Source organism: Neofelis nebulosa, chromosome 4 (genome assembly GCF_028018385.1).
Source record: "Neofelis nebulosa isolate mNeoNeb1 chromosome 4, mNeoNeb1.pri, whole genome shotgun sequence".
Lineage (NCBI taxonomy): Eukaryota > Metazoa > Chordata > Mammalia > Carnivora > Felidae > Neofelis > Neofelis nebulosa.
The window spans coordinates 155,085,925-155,100,450 of record NC_080785.1 but is presented as its reverse complement, the minus strand read 5'-3'; the positions used below and the strand labels follow the sequence as shown (position 1 = coordinate 155,100,450).

General features: G+C 50.2%; 1 protein-coding gene across 2 annotated transcripts in view; it reads right to left on the bottom strand.

Moving 5' to 3' along the window:
- Positions 1 to 14,526, bottom strand: part of CDCP1 (CUB domain containing protein 1) — a 56,499-nt gene that overhangs the window by 21,730 nt on the left and 20,243 nt on the right. For both annotated transcript variants that reach the window (XM_058727258.1, XM_058727259.1), the window contains exons 2-3: positions 5,508 to 5,717; positions 742 to 1,104 (exon numbers count right to left, since the gene is read on the bottom strand). In XM_058727258.1, coding sequence (XP_058583241.1) covers positions 742 to 1,104; positions 5,508 to 5,717 — 573 coding nt within the window. The remainder of the gene's footprint in view (positions 1 to 741; positions 1,105 to 5,507; positions 5,718 to 14,526) is intronic.

The following is a 14,526-nucleotide window of genomic DNA, read 5'->3' as shown; positions in this document are numbered from 1 at the left end:
GTGGAGCCAATCCCACTTCGTGTTGTGCAAACAAACCTCATAGGCAACAAAGGACCAAGAAAAGAGAGTGGCATCATGGTTTGTTTATGAGGGAAGGGTGACGGGGCGCCTGGGTGGCTCAGTCGGTTAAGCATCCGACTTTGGCTCGGATCATGATCTCGCGGTCCATGAGTTCGAGCCCCGAGGCAGGCTCTGTGCTGACCGCCCGGAGCCTGGAAACTGCTCTGAGTCTATGTCTCTCTCTCGTTCTCTCTCTGCCCCTCCCCTGCTCACACACTGTCTCTCTTTCAAAAATGACTAAACGTGGGGCGCCTGGGTGGCTCAGTCGGTTAAGCGGCCGACTTCGGCTCAGGTCATGATCTCGCGGTCCGTGAGTTCGAGCCCCGCGTCGGGCTCTGTGCTGACAGCTCGGAGCCTGGACCCTGTTTCAGATTCTGTGTCTCCCTCTCTCTGACCCTCCCCTGTTCATGCTCTGTCTCTCCCTGTCTCAAAAATAAATAAAATGTTAAAATAAATAAATAAAAAAAATGACTAAACGTTAAAAAAAATTTTTTTTTTAAACAGAGAAGGGTGACTTCACACCAGGAGATCCGCACCACTTACAGAAGAGTGAGATCTTCCTTCAAGATATTCATACCATACTTCCCAACACCTGACCGTCTAGAGCAACGGGCATTTTTTGTTTTGGTACGTTTCAGCCTCAGCAACCGGTGGGGACGGAGCAGGGGGAGGTGTGCTCACGTTTTATAGAAGACCGGTTTGCGATGCTGAAGCCAGAGACGTTTCTCTTGTGGAACCACGGCAAGTGTAAGGCCATTTTCACCCCTTCTTGCATTTTGATGCGGGACACAGTGCCGTTGCTGCAGAAGGTTCCGATTCTCACCACGGTGGCATCGATGCGGCCGCTGATGTTGTAAGTGACTCCGTCTGGGCAGCTCGCCCCCGGCCTGACCTGCCTCAGGCGAGGGACCGAGAACTGCAGCTCTAGACCAATGCTCTTGTGAGCCTTGACGTCCCAGATGAAAGTTCTGTTGACGGCGGGCAGCACCGATGTTGACGGCTGAAGCTGGACCTCCCCGAAAGGACACGGGCCTGACATGCAGTCTGAAACACAGCCACAAGAGCAAGCTTGGTCACAGACGCTCCCAGGCCACGCACTGTTCCCCTCGACCCCTGTGGGAGAAGCCGGGGGGCACCGCCAGGCAGAGGCGTGATCTCCTGGCTGCGTGAGTGTTGGTGGCCGACAGCTCACTCTTCTCTGGGGAGTCGCCTAGGCCGGGGGAGCCCCCCTTTGGCCAGAAAGCCTGAGAGTTGTCCTGCACCTACCCCTGCCCCCCAAGGTGGGTAGCAGCCCACAGCCGATCGCTGCCCAAGGCTGGGGGGAACAAGCCTGACCTCCCTGTCTCATGTGACAGCCTGGGGATGCCCTCTGACACCAGCATTAGCCTGTGGTTCCACTAGCTAAAACCACACCTTTGCTTCCTTCTTCCCTTGGCTCTACCTTGCTTTTCTCACTGCTTTGTAAGTGTCCTCCAAGGGTACTCTCTCGACAAATGACTTAAAAAAGTCCCCATCTCGGGGTGCCTGGGTGGCTCAGTCGGTTAAGCTTCTGACTTCGGCTCAGGTCATGATCTCACGGTTCATGAGTTTGAGCCCGGCATTGGGCTCTGGGCTGTCGGCACGGACAGAACACGCTTCGGATCCTCTGTCCCCTTGTCTTTCCCCCTGTCTTGCTCATTCTCCCTCTTTCTCAAAAATAAATAAACGTTAAAAATCATTAAAAATTTTTTTTAACATTTTATTTTTTGGGAGACAGAGCACGAGCAGGGGAGGGGCAGAGAGAGAGGGAGACACAAAATCTACAGCAGGCTCCAGGCTCTGAGCTGTCTGTACAGGGCCCGATGCGGGGCTCGAACCCACAAATTGCAAGATCATGACCTGAGCCGAAGTCAGAGGCTTAACGGACTGAGCCACCCAGGCGCCACCCCCCCCACCCCCCGCCTTTTTTTTTAAAGGCTAGCAGCTGATGACATCCTTTGATGTACTTTTGTTTCCCAAGACTCTTAAAACAAAGCAAGAACGCTGTTCTCGAGGAGGAAGGAAGCATGTGGAAGAAGGGACAGAGAGCAGACACAGAATAGTAAGGCTTCCGTCGTCTCCCGTGTAGGGAATCTGAACGGTGCCTTGGCTTCCGGCCACTCTAAGGGGACCCTTCGAACCCTTACTGCTGCTCCAGTGGGGTGTCGAAGGCACCGGCAACGTGAAGCGGGATCATGGGAGTCTTTCAGGGCTGTCTGAGGACCCCCCGAGGTCATTCACGCCCAAACACTCATTTTTGCAAAGCAGTCCTGGAACCTCGGTGACCAGTGTGTTTGCAACGCACAGCACCCCAGGAGGAAAGCCCGGGCTGTGGCTGGTCCGCCCGAGTTCACGCCAGCACAGTGTGTTGCCTGACCGACAAAACAGGGTTAGATAACAAGGTGACGGAGTTGGCTAAAATTAGATTTTGTGTGTGGGTAAGGATAGTACCTGTTTTTAGGAGCTCGGGGAAACTCCACTCCGTGAAGCCATTTCTTTCTGGGCTTTGCAGCCACACCTCCAGTGTGCCCAGGGCCCCATGGAGTGGCTCCTGCTGGGCTCCTGTGGGATCCCTTCACCCTATTTAGAGAGTGGTTTTCTTTTTTAGGCTCTGGCGCATTTTGATATGAGGGTTGGAAGAGCTTTATTCCATGAATCGGGAAATGCCACCTCTTTCTGTGCTCTAGAACAGGGAGGGAGTCAGCAAATCACAGCTCGTGGGCTCAGTCCAGCCCAATACCTGCTACTGAGAAGAGACATGTGGGACGGCGCTGCCCATACGTTTAGCTATTATCCGTGGCTGATTTCGTGCTGTCCCAGCGCGGAGCTCAGTGGTTGGGCGGAGACGCTCTGAGATATTTACCATCCCATCTTTTACAGAAAAGGTTTGCCAACCCTCTCCTAGAATGTTCTTTTTTTTTTTAATTTGAAGAGGACATGGAGAGAGAGAGAATCCCAAACAAAATCCAAAATCAAGAGTTGGGTACTCAACTGACTGAACCACCCAGGTGCCCCTAGAACGGTTTAAATAGTATAGAAATGATCTTCTCCTTGATGTATTATAGGATCCTCTATGAAATCATCTCTAATAACCCAAACCCCACTTTCCTCCCTCTTGCACATTTTTTTCCAACCTCCTCCTCGGTTATTTATTGATTTGGGTTTCCTACCTTTCTATGAGTCAATCTGGCTCACTGAATTTTCCCTGAAAATTATTCCTTTTATTCAGATTTTCACATTTCTACCATAATGCCGTACACAGTCTATTTTAGAAATCGCCTCTGTAAATGTCACGAAAGCAACATTTAGCCTTTCAAAGCTGTACGTTTGTATTTTCTCTGTCTTTTTTCCAGCAGACTAGTCAGAGATCTATTTAATTAGTCTTTATAGAGAACCACACCTTAGCTTTAGTTACCAGATGGAGTTTCAAAGCTGCTGGTAAGCACTTTAATTTCTTTTCTTTTTCTGAATGCCTTCTTCCAAAGGTTTATTTTGCCCCTTTCCTTGCTTACCTATTGCCTGATTCATTTATTTTCAATGGAAAGCAAAGAAATTTAAAAAAACTTAATGTTTATTTATTTTTGAGAGAGAGAGAGAGAGAGAGAGAGAGAGAGAGAGAGAGAGAGAGAGAGACGGAGCGTGAGCAGGGGAGAGGCAGAGAGTGAGAGAGACATAGAATCTGAAGCAGGCTCCGGGCTCTGAGCTGTCAGCACAGAGCCCAATGCGGGGCTCGAACTCAGAAACCGTGAGATCGTGACCTGAGCAGAAGTCGGACGCTCAACCCACTGAGCCACCCAGATGCTCCAGCAAAGACATTTTTTGAGTATGGCTTTGACTGGATCCCAAATAGTGCTCTCCTTGTTGTTACGACATCTATGTTCCTAGCTGGCATGCCCACCTTAAAACGATTAGGAAATTACACATTTGATTCTTTCTGCCTGGTTATTACAACTTATGTTAATCTCTCATCCCAAGTTCAAGTTGTGAGTAATAGTAACAATGTCAGAGTCATAGTTTGTTGAATCCGTGTGTGTCAAACATCATCAGTGTATTAGTTTATTTCACCCTCATGAGAACCCTACTGGTTGGTACAATGACTCTTATTTCACAGACTAAAAAACTAAGTCACAAAGCAGTTAAGTGACTTATACAAAGCCATGTGATGAGCTCACATGACCAGGAGCCTGAAGCTTGAAGCCAGACCAGATCCCTCAGCCTCAAAAATTCTGTTTTTCCCCATCGTGCTTCGTGGACCCACCTCTCAACCCTCCAATTCCTTTCCTCAACCCACCTCTCAACCCTTATCTGCTCAACCCTCCAATGCCTTTTCTTTTTTTAAAAAGATTTTATTTGTAAGTCATCACTACATCCAACATGGGACTCAAACCTACAACCCTGAGATCCAGAGTTGCACGTTCCACCCGACTAGGCCAGCCAGGCGCCCCTCCAATTTCTTTGTCTTCCAACTCCTTGCTTTTTGGTCCTTGTCGGCAAAATTTTAGCCTACAATTAAATTAGTTTAAATTTGAGGGGCGCCTGGGTGGCTCAGCCGGTTGAGCGTCCGACTTCGGCTCAGGTCATGATCTCACGGTCCATGAGTTTGAGCCCCGTGTCGGGCTCTGTGCTGACAGCTCGGAGCCTGGAGCCTGCTTCGGATTCTGTATCTTCTCTCTCTGCCCCTTCCCAGCTCACGCTCTGTCTCTCTCGGTCTCTCCAAAATGAATAAATGTTAAAAAAATTAAAAAATAAATTAGTTGAAATTTGAGTTAAATTAGCTTTAAGGTTTTCGTTTAAAAACTTTAAACCTCAGTTGAAAAACACTTTAGCACATCAGCTGGAGCATCCCAGACCTGAAGATCTGAAGTTCTATCAAGAAACAGTGTGGTGGGGCGCCTGCGGGGGTTGGGGGAGGCTCAGTCTGTTCCGCGGCGGCGTCTGACTCTTGATTTTGGCTCAGGTTACAATCTCATGGTTTGTGAGACTGAGACCCGCCTTGGGCTCTGCCCTGACCAAGGGGAGCCTGCTTGGAATTCTCTGTCTCCTCCCTCCCCCCCTGTCTGCCACTCCCCCTCTTGTGCACTCGAGTGCATGCTCTAAATGAATGAATGAACGAATGAATGAATGAAAAGAAACCATGCAGCACAGTGGTGGCAGGCAAATCCTGGAGCCAGAATACTTCAGTGCCTGTCCTGCTGCTTTTAGTCGCTATGTCATTTTAGGCAAGTTACCGTCTTGGTGAGTTTCTCACAGGGCTGTTTTGGAGATTCAAGACCTTAACCTGTGTAAAGCACTCAGAACCATACGTGGCCACATAACAGCTAAACAGAGTGTGGGGTTTCAGAACAGCTCTTACCTCCCTAACATTAGAGACCGGCTCAGCACCGGAAAGAGAGGCAGGGAGGCCAAACAGGTCACGAGTGTGTACTTACCAATATTCTTCTGGATCTCGATGACAAAGTGCTTCTCTGGGTCTTGGCAGTTAAAGGAAAAGACCGCCTTTTCTCCGGATTTGATGGTCAATGTGGTTAAGTGTCCTTTAGTACTGATGATGTAACAGGGTTTCACCGGCAGCTTGGGGATCCCAGGTTTTATGAGAACTGTAATGCCACTTCCGTGTGGCAGAGCAATCTCGGAAGCTTCTGGAAGAAGGAAGAAAAATGGGAGTGAGCAGGAGGCTTTAGATCTCCAAACGTGCTGCCCCCTCTGGTCCAGGGAGCCCCCCACTTTGACACCTTTGTTCCCTCCCTCCTGGTCTGAGAAGGAGAGTGATGTAAAATAAAATGTCAGTGCTGTCCTTACCGATGGGAAAGTGCCAGGCTATGGCCGATGGGGTGCTGACAAGTATCTCTTGTTTGCTTTATTGAAAAAACATTTTTTTTAAGTTTATTGAGTTTTGAGAGACAGAGCATGAGTGGGGGAGGGACAGAGAGAGAGGGAGACACGGAATCCGAAGCAGGCTCTAGGCTCCGAGCTGTCAGCACAGAGCCCAATGCGGGGTCTGAACTCACGAACTGTGAGATCATGAAATGAGCCGAAGTCGGATGCTTAACCGACTGAGCCACCCAGGTACCCCTCTATTTTCCTTTATTAATGTTTCTGAAATTTAAAAACACTGTACCACATCCTAGATGCCTTGAGCAGTATATATTCACGTACCCCATCTGTGCAGCATTAAACAGCAATCAGAGACACTGTCACACCTCTTCTCAATATGACCATAGACGAAAGTCCACGTACAGTCTATGTACACAGGGACATATTTGTTTGCCACGAGCCGCTGTCTCCTGCCCTGAGCGCTTCACATGCCCAGGATATGCCTATATTCAGTAGTGGAGGCTAGGAAAATGTTTGCAGAAATTAGATACAAACATGTTGTGTCAACGAACTTTGAAAGAGCTAAAGAATGCTAATACCATAGACTGGGGTTCTGCAAAATGATCTGAATGGACAACACCAAGCCGGTGAGACGGCGGTTGATCATTAAACAGAGGGGTACGTACCGGTCAGGACGGGGGCCCTGATTCATGAACAAGTGCCATCTCGGCCCCTTCTGTGACTTGGGTCCTGATTTGGGGTCTCTGAGTAGCTGACGGCCTGGGGCAGTGGATGATGGGGCAGTCGTGTGTAGGGGAGTCCCGTGGAGGGAACCCAGGGGCTCATGGAGACGTGCAGGGCTGATGTGGGTGTTATGTTCCACCACGTTCTGGCACAAAGGATGATTAGTACCCATTATGGCATCTGCTCATGGAAGGTGCCCAGTAAGTCTTCAGCCAATGAATCAATAGCAATCTAACCAGCTATGCTTTTCCCACCCTTTTAAAAAATTTATTTTGGGGCGCCTGGGTGGCTCAGTCATTTAAGCATCTGACTTCAGCTCAGGTCATGATCTCACGGTCCATGAGTTCGAGCCCCGTGTCAGGCTCTGTACTGACAGCTCAGAGCCTGGAGCCTGCTTCGGATTCTGTGTCTCCCTCTCTCTCTGCACCTCCCCTGCTCTCACTCTGTCTCTCTCTGTCTCTCAAACATGAATAAATGTTAAAAAAAACTTTTTAAAAGCAAATTTATTAAGGGGCACCTGGGTGGCTCAGTTGGTTAAGCGTCCGACTCTTGTTTTCACTTCAGGTCATGACCTCACGGTTCGTGGGTTCAAGCCCCCACCTAGGGCTTGGTGCTGAACGCGAAGCCTGCTTGGGATTCTCTCTCCCCCCCCCCCCCCCGCCCCTCCCCTGCTCACGTGAGCACGTGCTGTGTCTCTCTCGGGCACTCTCTCTCTCAAAATAAAAAATAAATAAAATCAACTTTATTGAGCTGTAGTTTACGTACATTAAAAAGGACCCACTCACTTTACGAGTTTTAACAGATGTATATACACATGACCAGTATCACAATCAAGATCTAAAAAATTTTCATTGCCCCTAAACGTTCCTTTAATGTCTCTTTGCAGTCCACTTGCATTCCCCAGGGCAGCAGCTACGCGATAAAATGTTGGGACTTCCGTCAGCCTCTTCTTGAACCTCTCTCCCCCTTGTTCGCTCTGCTCTGGCCTGACCAGCCAGCCGCTCTTGACGTAGTGTGGAAGTTGATCCCTCGGTCTGTGATAGTGAACTGCAAATATCTTGTCCATTTTTATCGGTAAGAACTTTACCCTCTTTGGGCCTCCGTCCCTCCATTTATAAAAGGAGGGGGCTAGGCCAGAAAAAATCTACCATTTCCTGCCAGCTCCCAGTCTGTGATCAGTACCTGAGAAAGAAGTGACTTTGCAACTGTACGCATTCCCACCTACTGCCCGGCAGCGACACACGCCTCAGGGCGCCAGGACGCCAGCTCAGCTGCCTTCCTGACCTTGCTTTCAAGACGGCCTCGGTTTGCATTTTTGGAGCAAAATGTCTTAATCTCTCCAACTTCAGCTTGTACCCCTCTCTGCTTTGGTCACCGTGCTCAGTAACCACTTTTGCCTTCTTTCTTGACCACATGAACCTCTTTCCCATCCCCAGGGCCTTTGCACGTGCTGGTCCTAGTTTCTATGAAGCTGTTTCTCTAGCAAGAGCTGGGTCCTTTTGGTCCTTCCAGTCTCAGCTCAAAGGTCATGTCCTCAGAGTGACCTTCCCTGACCAGCCTCCTCCAGTGCTCCCCTCCTCCCCCACCCCAGTCTTCCTGCTTTTATGTCCCTCCCTGCTCTAGTCTTTGAGAGTGTTCATTTGTTTTCATCTCCTATGATCAGAACGGGAGCACCTTCCTACTGGAAGGCAGCAGGAATTTCCCTGTCTTTTTCGGTGGTGGCCTCGGGATCCAGACAGTGCCTGCTGTCCCCATGGAGGCTGAAGTGACATTTAAAATCTTCAGGGATGGATCTGAAGGCTCAGGGGCTCTCTAAGACACCAGGTTAAAATGAATCCAGGGGCACCTGGGAGGCTCAGTCGGTTAAGCGGCTGCCTTCGGCTCAGGTCATGATCTCGCGGTTCGTGAGTTTGAGCCCTGCATCAGGCTCTCTGCTGTGTGTGCAGAGCCCTCTTCAGATCCTCTGTCTCCCTCTCTCTCTGCCTCTCCCCCGCTTGTGTGCACCTGTGCGTTCTCTCTCTCTCTCAAAACTAAATAAAAACTTAAAATGAATCCAGATGCGTGTTCGGAAACCCAGTTGCCAGGCTTCTACGCAAGCAGTATATGTCAACCTTGTGTTCTTTTTCTGTAGTCGTAAAAACGTCTTACCACGTTATTGGTAAAAAAAAATTCCTGGAACACCCAGTCCCGGGAGGCATGGCATGCTCTCTCCGGCCTCCGACCCCGGGTCTCTGGTGGGGCTAATTCATTGCACCCAGTGTCTGGACTGCAGCCCAGCTTAGCCAGGTTATCACCTTCCTCCCCATTCTTACTTCTCTTCTGTCTCTGTTTACACCCTTTGGCCACAGCATTATTTCAAAATTCCTGACTCCAGGGGCACCTGGATGGCTCAGTTGATTAAACATCTGATTTCGGCTCAGGTCACGATCTCGAAGTTTGTGGGTTCGAGGGCCGCGTCGGGCTCTGTGCTGTGAGCTCGGAGTCTGCTTTGGATCCCCTGTTTCCCTCTCTCTCTCTCTCTGCCCCTCCCCTGCTCCTGCTCTTTCTCTCTCAAAAACAAACAAGCAGTAAAAAAACAAATCCTGACTCTACAATTATTACGGTTATTTTAATTAAGTGTTAGACCCTAAGCAGCCCAGCAGTTGCCTAATGCTGGAGGTGGGGGCAGGGGATGGGGTTCCAGGGGGCAGAGGAGTCTTTGCAGGATGGGAGGACCATTCTGTGTCTTGACCATGGAGGTGACTGTGCATTATACACAAATGCCACAATTCATAAAACTGTACACTTAAAATTGGTGAAGTTTGTTATATGGAACTTATGCCTTAATAAACTAAAAAGAGGAAAAAAAACGTGTGTGAGAAAGATTGTGTTACTACATAAAGTAGGCACTTAATAAATGAATAAAGGAGTAGTCGTGACCACAGTTAAAATATTGCTAAATAAAATCTTGGGGGTGGGCCTTGTTTCTCTCGTGGCATGTGTAATATTTTAAAATATCCCTAAATTAGATTTGGAGAACAAAGCTGATCTCACTACAATGCCTCCATTCAGCTTTTCTTTTTCTTAAAAAATTTTTTTAAAAAAACATATTTATTTTTGAAGAGAGAGACAGACAGAGTGTGCGTGGGGAGGGGCAGAGAGGCAGACACAGAATCCGAAGCAGGCTCCAGGCTCCAGCTGTCAGCACAGAGCCGGACAAGGGGCTCGAACCCACGGACCGCAAGATCATGACCTGAGCCGAAGTCGGACGCTTAACCGACTGAGCCACCCAGGCGCCCCTATATTTTTTATTTTGGGTCAAAATAACGTAGATTTACATTCTAACTCATTCTGCAAACAAAGAAGATGAAGCTTTGAAAGGGTTAAGTGACTCACTTCCGTTGTCCTTTTATCATCTCACAATGTTTCTTTGTTCTGCCTCCCAGGTGACCCCGCCCCCCCGCCCCCCCCAGCACATTCTACTGCCCAGCAGTGGTTCGTAGCTCTCCTTTAGTACCCCAGACCAGAGAATCTCCACCTGGCTTCCTCGCCCACAGGAAACACGTGCAAGAAAGCCAAGGCCCACCCACCTTTGCAGCAAGAGGGGACGATTTACATGACAGGCTGTTTCCTAAGGTCACAGCCAAGGACACATTACCCACAGGACAGCCCTCCTCATCTTCAGTGATGAATATATTAGCAGAAGGGGGAGATGGGGAGCGAGAGGCTGATGACCCAACTTTGTACCCACTTGAAATCCAGAATCCCCCCTTCTCCGCCTCCCCCGCCCCCAGCCCTTCCATTCAGTGGCAGAGAGACCCCTCATGGCTTGAGTGAAATCACTTAAAACTCATCACAGAAGCTCGGAGCCTGAGAACGTCATGTTGCGTGCACATTTCTGTCTTCTGCATTCCCCACCATTAATCATACCATGAAATCGGAAATTCCAACACCGCGGAATAAATCTCAGCCTCCCACCCCGGCCACCGCCCACCGGGTCAGCACCTCTGAGTGTTTGACAGACGTGCTGTAATTTACAGAAAGTGGTTGGGTGGGGTGGGGGTGGGGGCGCCTGGGTGGCTCAGTCAGGTGAGCGTCCGACTTCAGCTCCGGTCATGATCTCACGGTCCGTGAGTTCGAGCCCCTCATTGGGCTCTGTGCTGACAGCTCAGAGCCTGGAGCCTGTTTCAGATTCTGTGTCTCCCTCTCTCTCTGCCCCTCTCCCACTCACACTCTGTCTCTCTCTGTCTCAAAAATAAATACATATTGGGGCGCCTGGGTGGCGCAGTCGGTTAAGCGTCCGACTTCAGCCAGGTCACGATCTCGCGATCCGTGAGTTCGAGCCCCGCGTCAGGCTCTGGGCTGATGGCTCGGAGCCTGGAGCCTGTTTCCGATTCTGTGTCTCCCTCTCTCTGCCCCTCCCCCGTTCATGCTCTGTCTCTCTCTGTCCCAAAAATAAATTAAAAAAAAATAATAATAAAATAAATAAATAAATACATATTTAAAGAAAGTGGTTGGGCTTTTTCTTCTTCACCATCTCTTTCTTTTGCCTCCCCAGGAACTTGGTATCTCTCTGGTGTAGTAATTTTGGAAGATCTATTACCCAGGTTCACAGAAACTCAGACAAAGCTCCAGATTCTGGCGTGATTTCCAGGTCTTCCGAGTGGAAAGAACTCCAAGCCAAGTCAAGCCCAGCCTCGTGGAAAGCAGCGAGCGGGCTCGCGGGCTCCGGGCATTCGGGAAAGCTTGCAGGCGACGGGCTTGGGGTCATGAATCACACTTCTCTTCACTCTCCTGCCTTCCGACCACTCCTTATTAGGATAACTTCGCTAGTTTCTGCCTCACCAGCGGCATCTCAGGTGGGAATTTCCAATTGTTTTAATCACCATTCATTAATCACCGTATCACAGGATATTATACAAACACCCCTGTTCTTTCTTCTCCTATCTCTTTGCAAGGGAAAGGCAAGGAAAATAAACCCAAAGAAGGGGATTCCACCAGATACACATCAGGGGACTTATCTGCTCCCAGATTTGTCCAATACAGGGTTGTTGTTTTTTTTTAATTTTTTTTAATGTTTATTTATTTTTGAGAGAGAGACTGTGAGTGGGGAAGGGGAAGAGAGAGACAGGGAGATACAGAATCTGAAGCAGTTTCCAGGCTCTGAGCTATTAGCACAGAGCCTGACGTGGGGCTCAAACTCACCAACTGTGAGATCACGACCTGAGCCGAAGTCGGACGCTCAACCGACTGAGCCATCCAGGCGTCCCTGAGATACAGTTTAAAAGACTGACGAATGTGATTTAAAACTTTTTCGATGGGTCATAACCAGCTGCCTCAATTCTGGGTGTGGTTCCCAGGGGGGGCTTGACTTCCACTCACTCTCTGTCCGCCCCCGACACCAAGCAGCTCCCAGCAGGGCCCGGGCCCAGCCTGGGCACCAGGAGACACCTATGATGCCCTGCAGGAGAGCCCGGGATGTCGAGGGAGACAGAACGTAGAAGCCAAGTGGCATAATCGTGAATCAGCATGGCTGATCAGTCACAGCCTGTGTGGGAGTCTGATTCCCAAGCAAGCCCATAAGGGGAAAAGCACTTCCGGCCACCACAGCCCTGTCCTCTCTGAGGAAGGTGTCACGTTGCACGTCAACATCCCTCCCTCAAGTCTGCTGGCTGTGGCCGGCGTTTGTTCATCCGTGGCGCGGATCCCTGCCTCTCAGGTCGAGCACCAGACAAAGCAGCGATTTGGTCTTAGGGGCCGGGTTTGCAAAATACATTTTGTTAAATTGTGGGTGATCCTTCAGGGCATGGGATCATGGGAGCCTGAGGAAGTGACACCAGCAGAAGGGACGTGGGGACGCTCACACCATTTATACAATCTCTCCTGCTTTTATTCCCTGCAGGAAGCAGTAGCTGAATTCATGTACGTTGAATATACATTTGCTTGTCTGCCCCACCAGACCCTACCTGATAGTCAGTAACCTTAGGCACCAAGGAAAGTCAAGGTACTCTGGAGACGCTGAGGGTCAGCTATTAACTGTCTAGGGGTGGTGGTCCGGGAAGGCTTCACAGAGGAGGCACGACTTAAGATGGGTCTCGAAAAATAAATAGGGGTTTGCCAGTCAGGGACAGCGAGATGGGTGTCGGGAAGGATCGGGGGAGGCCAACAGCAGGTGCGAAGACAGAGGTATGAAGAACGTGGCTCCCTTGGGGCCACTCCATGGCGCTTGTTTTGGCTGGAGGCCCAGGGAAATGTGGGTAGAAGAGGCAGAGACAGAGGCAGGGGACAGGCTGGGAAGGGGCGTGGTTGTGGCCAGGGAATTTGGGCTTCCCCCAGTGGACCAGCATAACTTAGCAGCTTTGCATAATGGTTAAGAGCTTAGATTCTAGAATCTCCCTGCGTGGGATGGATTCCTGGCTCTACCGGCTGTGTGTCCTTGGACAAATTCCTTAGCTTCTCTGTGCCTCACTTTCCTCATCTGCCGATGAGGATAATACAAGAGCCGTTGTAAGGATGAAAAGAGGTATTAATGTGCCAGGTAGTCGATCAAGGTTAGCTGCTATTGCTGTTGACAGTCTAAAGCCCAGGGCTGGGCGGGGGCAAGGGTGAGGCCGGTAAGGCACCTTGGGGCAAACCTGAAGGAGGACATTCGCTCTCAGGGTTGTGCAAGCACGGAGGCCTCCTTAGATTTTCCACGCCTTCCCTGCCCTGGCCTGGCCCTATTCATTGCTTATCAAAGCCTTTCTGTAGGTGTTGACTCATTAGATTTCTGCAACACTTTGCAGCTCAGAGAAGTGACTTTCACTTCCCCATGTTTCCCAGACACGGGAGGCAGCTGGGACATGCTGGTTGGACCCCAGCATCCTTGCCCCGTCCATTCTACCACACCGAGCTGCCCTCCTGGAGGCTGTCAAGGTTGGTCAAGTCAACCAACGGAAGGAGGAGGAACTGCTGTTTTCCTCTCCTCCCCTCCTCTCCTCTCTTCTCTTTCCTTCCTTTCTTCATTTATTTTTGAGAGACAGAGACAGAGAGAGAGAGAGACAGAGACAGAGCACGAGCAGGGGAGGGGCAGAGAGAGAGGGAGACACAGAATCGGAAGCAGGCTCCAGGCTCCGAGCCGTCAGCACAGAGCCCAATGTGGGGCTCGAACTCACAAACCGTGAGATCATGACCTGAGCCGAAGTCGGACGCTTAACCGACTAAGCTCCCCAGGTGCCCAGGAGCTGCTGTTTCTCACAACGCGCAGTGAGTTGCTGATCGACACCAAGGAGCTGGGCATCACCACCAACATAACCTATTTAGTGGGGTCCGCTGTAGGGAGGGGGTGCCAGTCTGTCCTACCATCAAATTCAGAGTCTTACTAATCGGTGGACCCGGGGCAGTGAAGCCCTGCAGACAGTGGAGGGGATAACTGGTTTAGAACCCCCTATGTCCATCTGGCAGCGACCTGGCCAGGTCTGTTTACATACTGGTGAACTGAAGGGACTGTCTTCCCAATGGCAGGAAGTCACCCACCTGCCTACCCGGAAAGAGCGAATCTCTCACATCCACATAAACCAGGACACAACCCAAGGAACTAATCAGTCTCTCCTGAGTGAGAAGCCTCTGGAATCTAGGCACCTGGCTTGCCCAGGCGATGATTACAATGAATATTCAGCGACTGATTAGTACGGGCAGCCTTCGTGCTCGTCTTCGGTGTTTAAAAATCTCCGCAACCATCCCACAGAGTGGGTGCTAACATCATCCCCCATTCTCCAAATGAAGAAACTGAGGCTCTGAGGGATTAAGGAATTTGTCCAGGTAGGGGTGGGGCCGGGTTTTGCGGCCACGCGGTATGACCCTGGAGCCCAGCACTTGCCAGATGAATACTCTGCAAACCTCGTCCTGCCCAGGGAGTTCCACACACGGCCA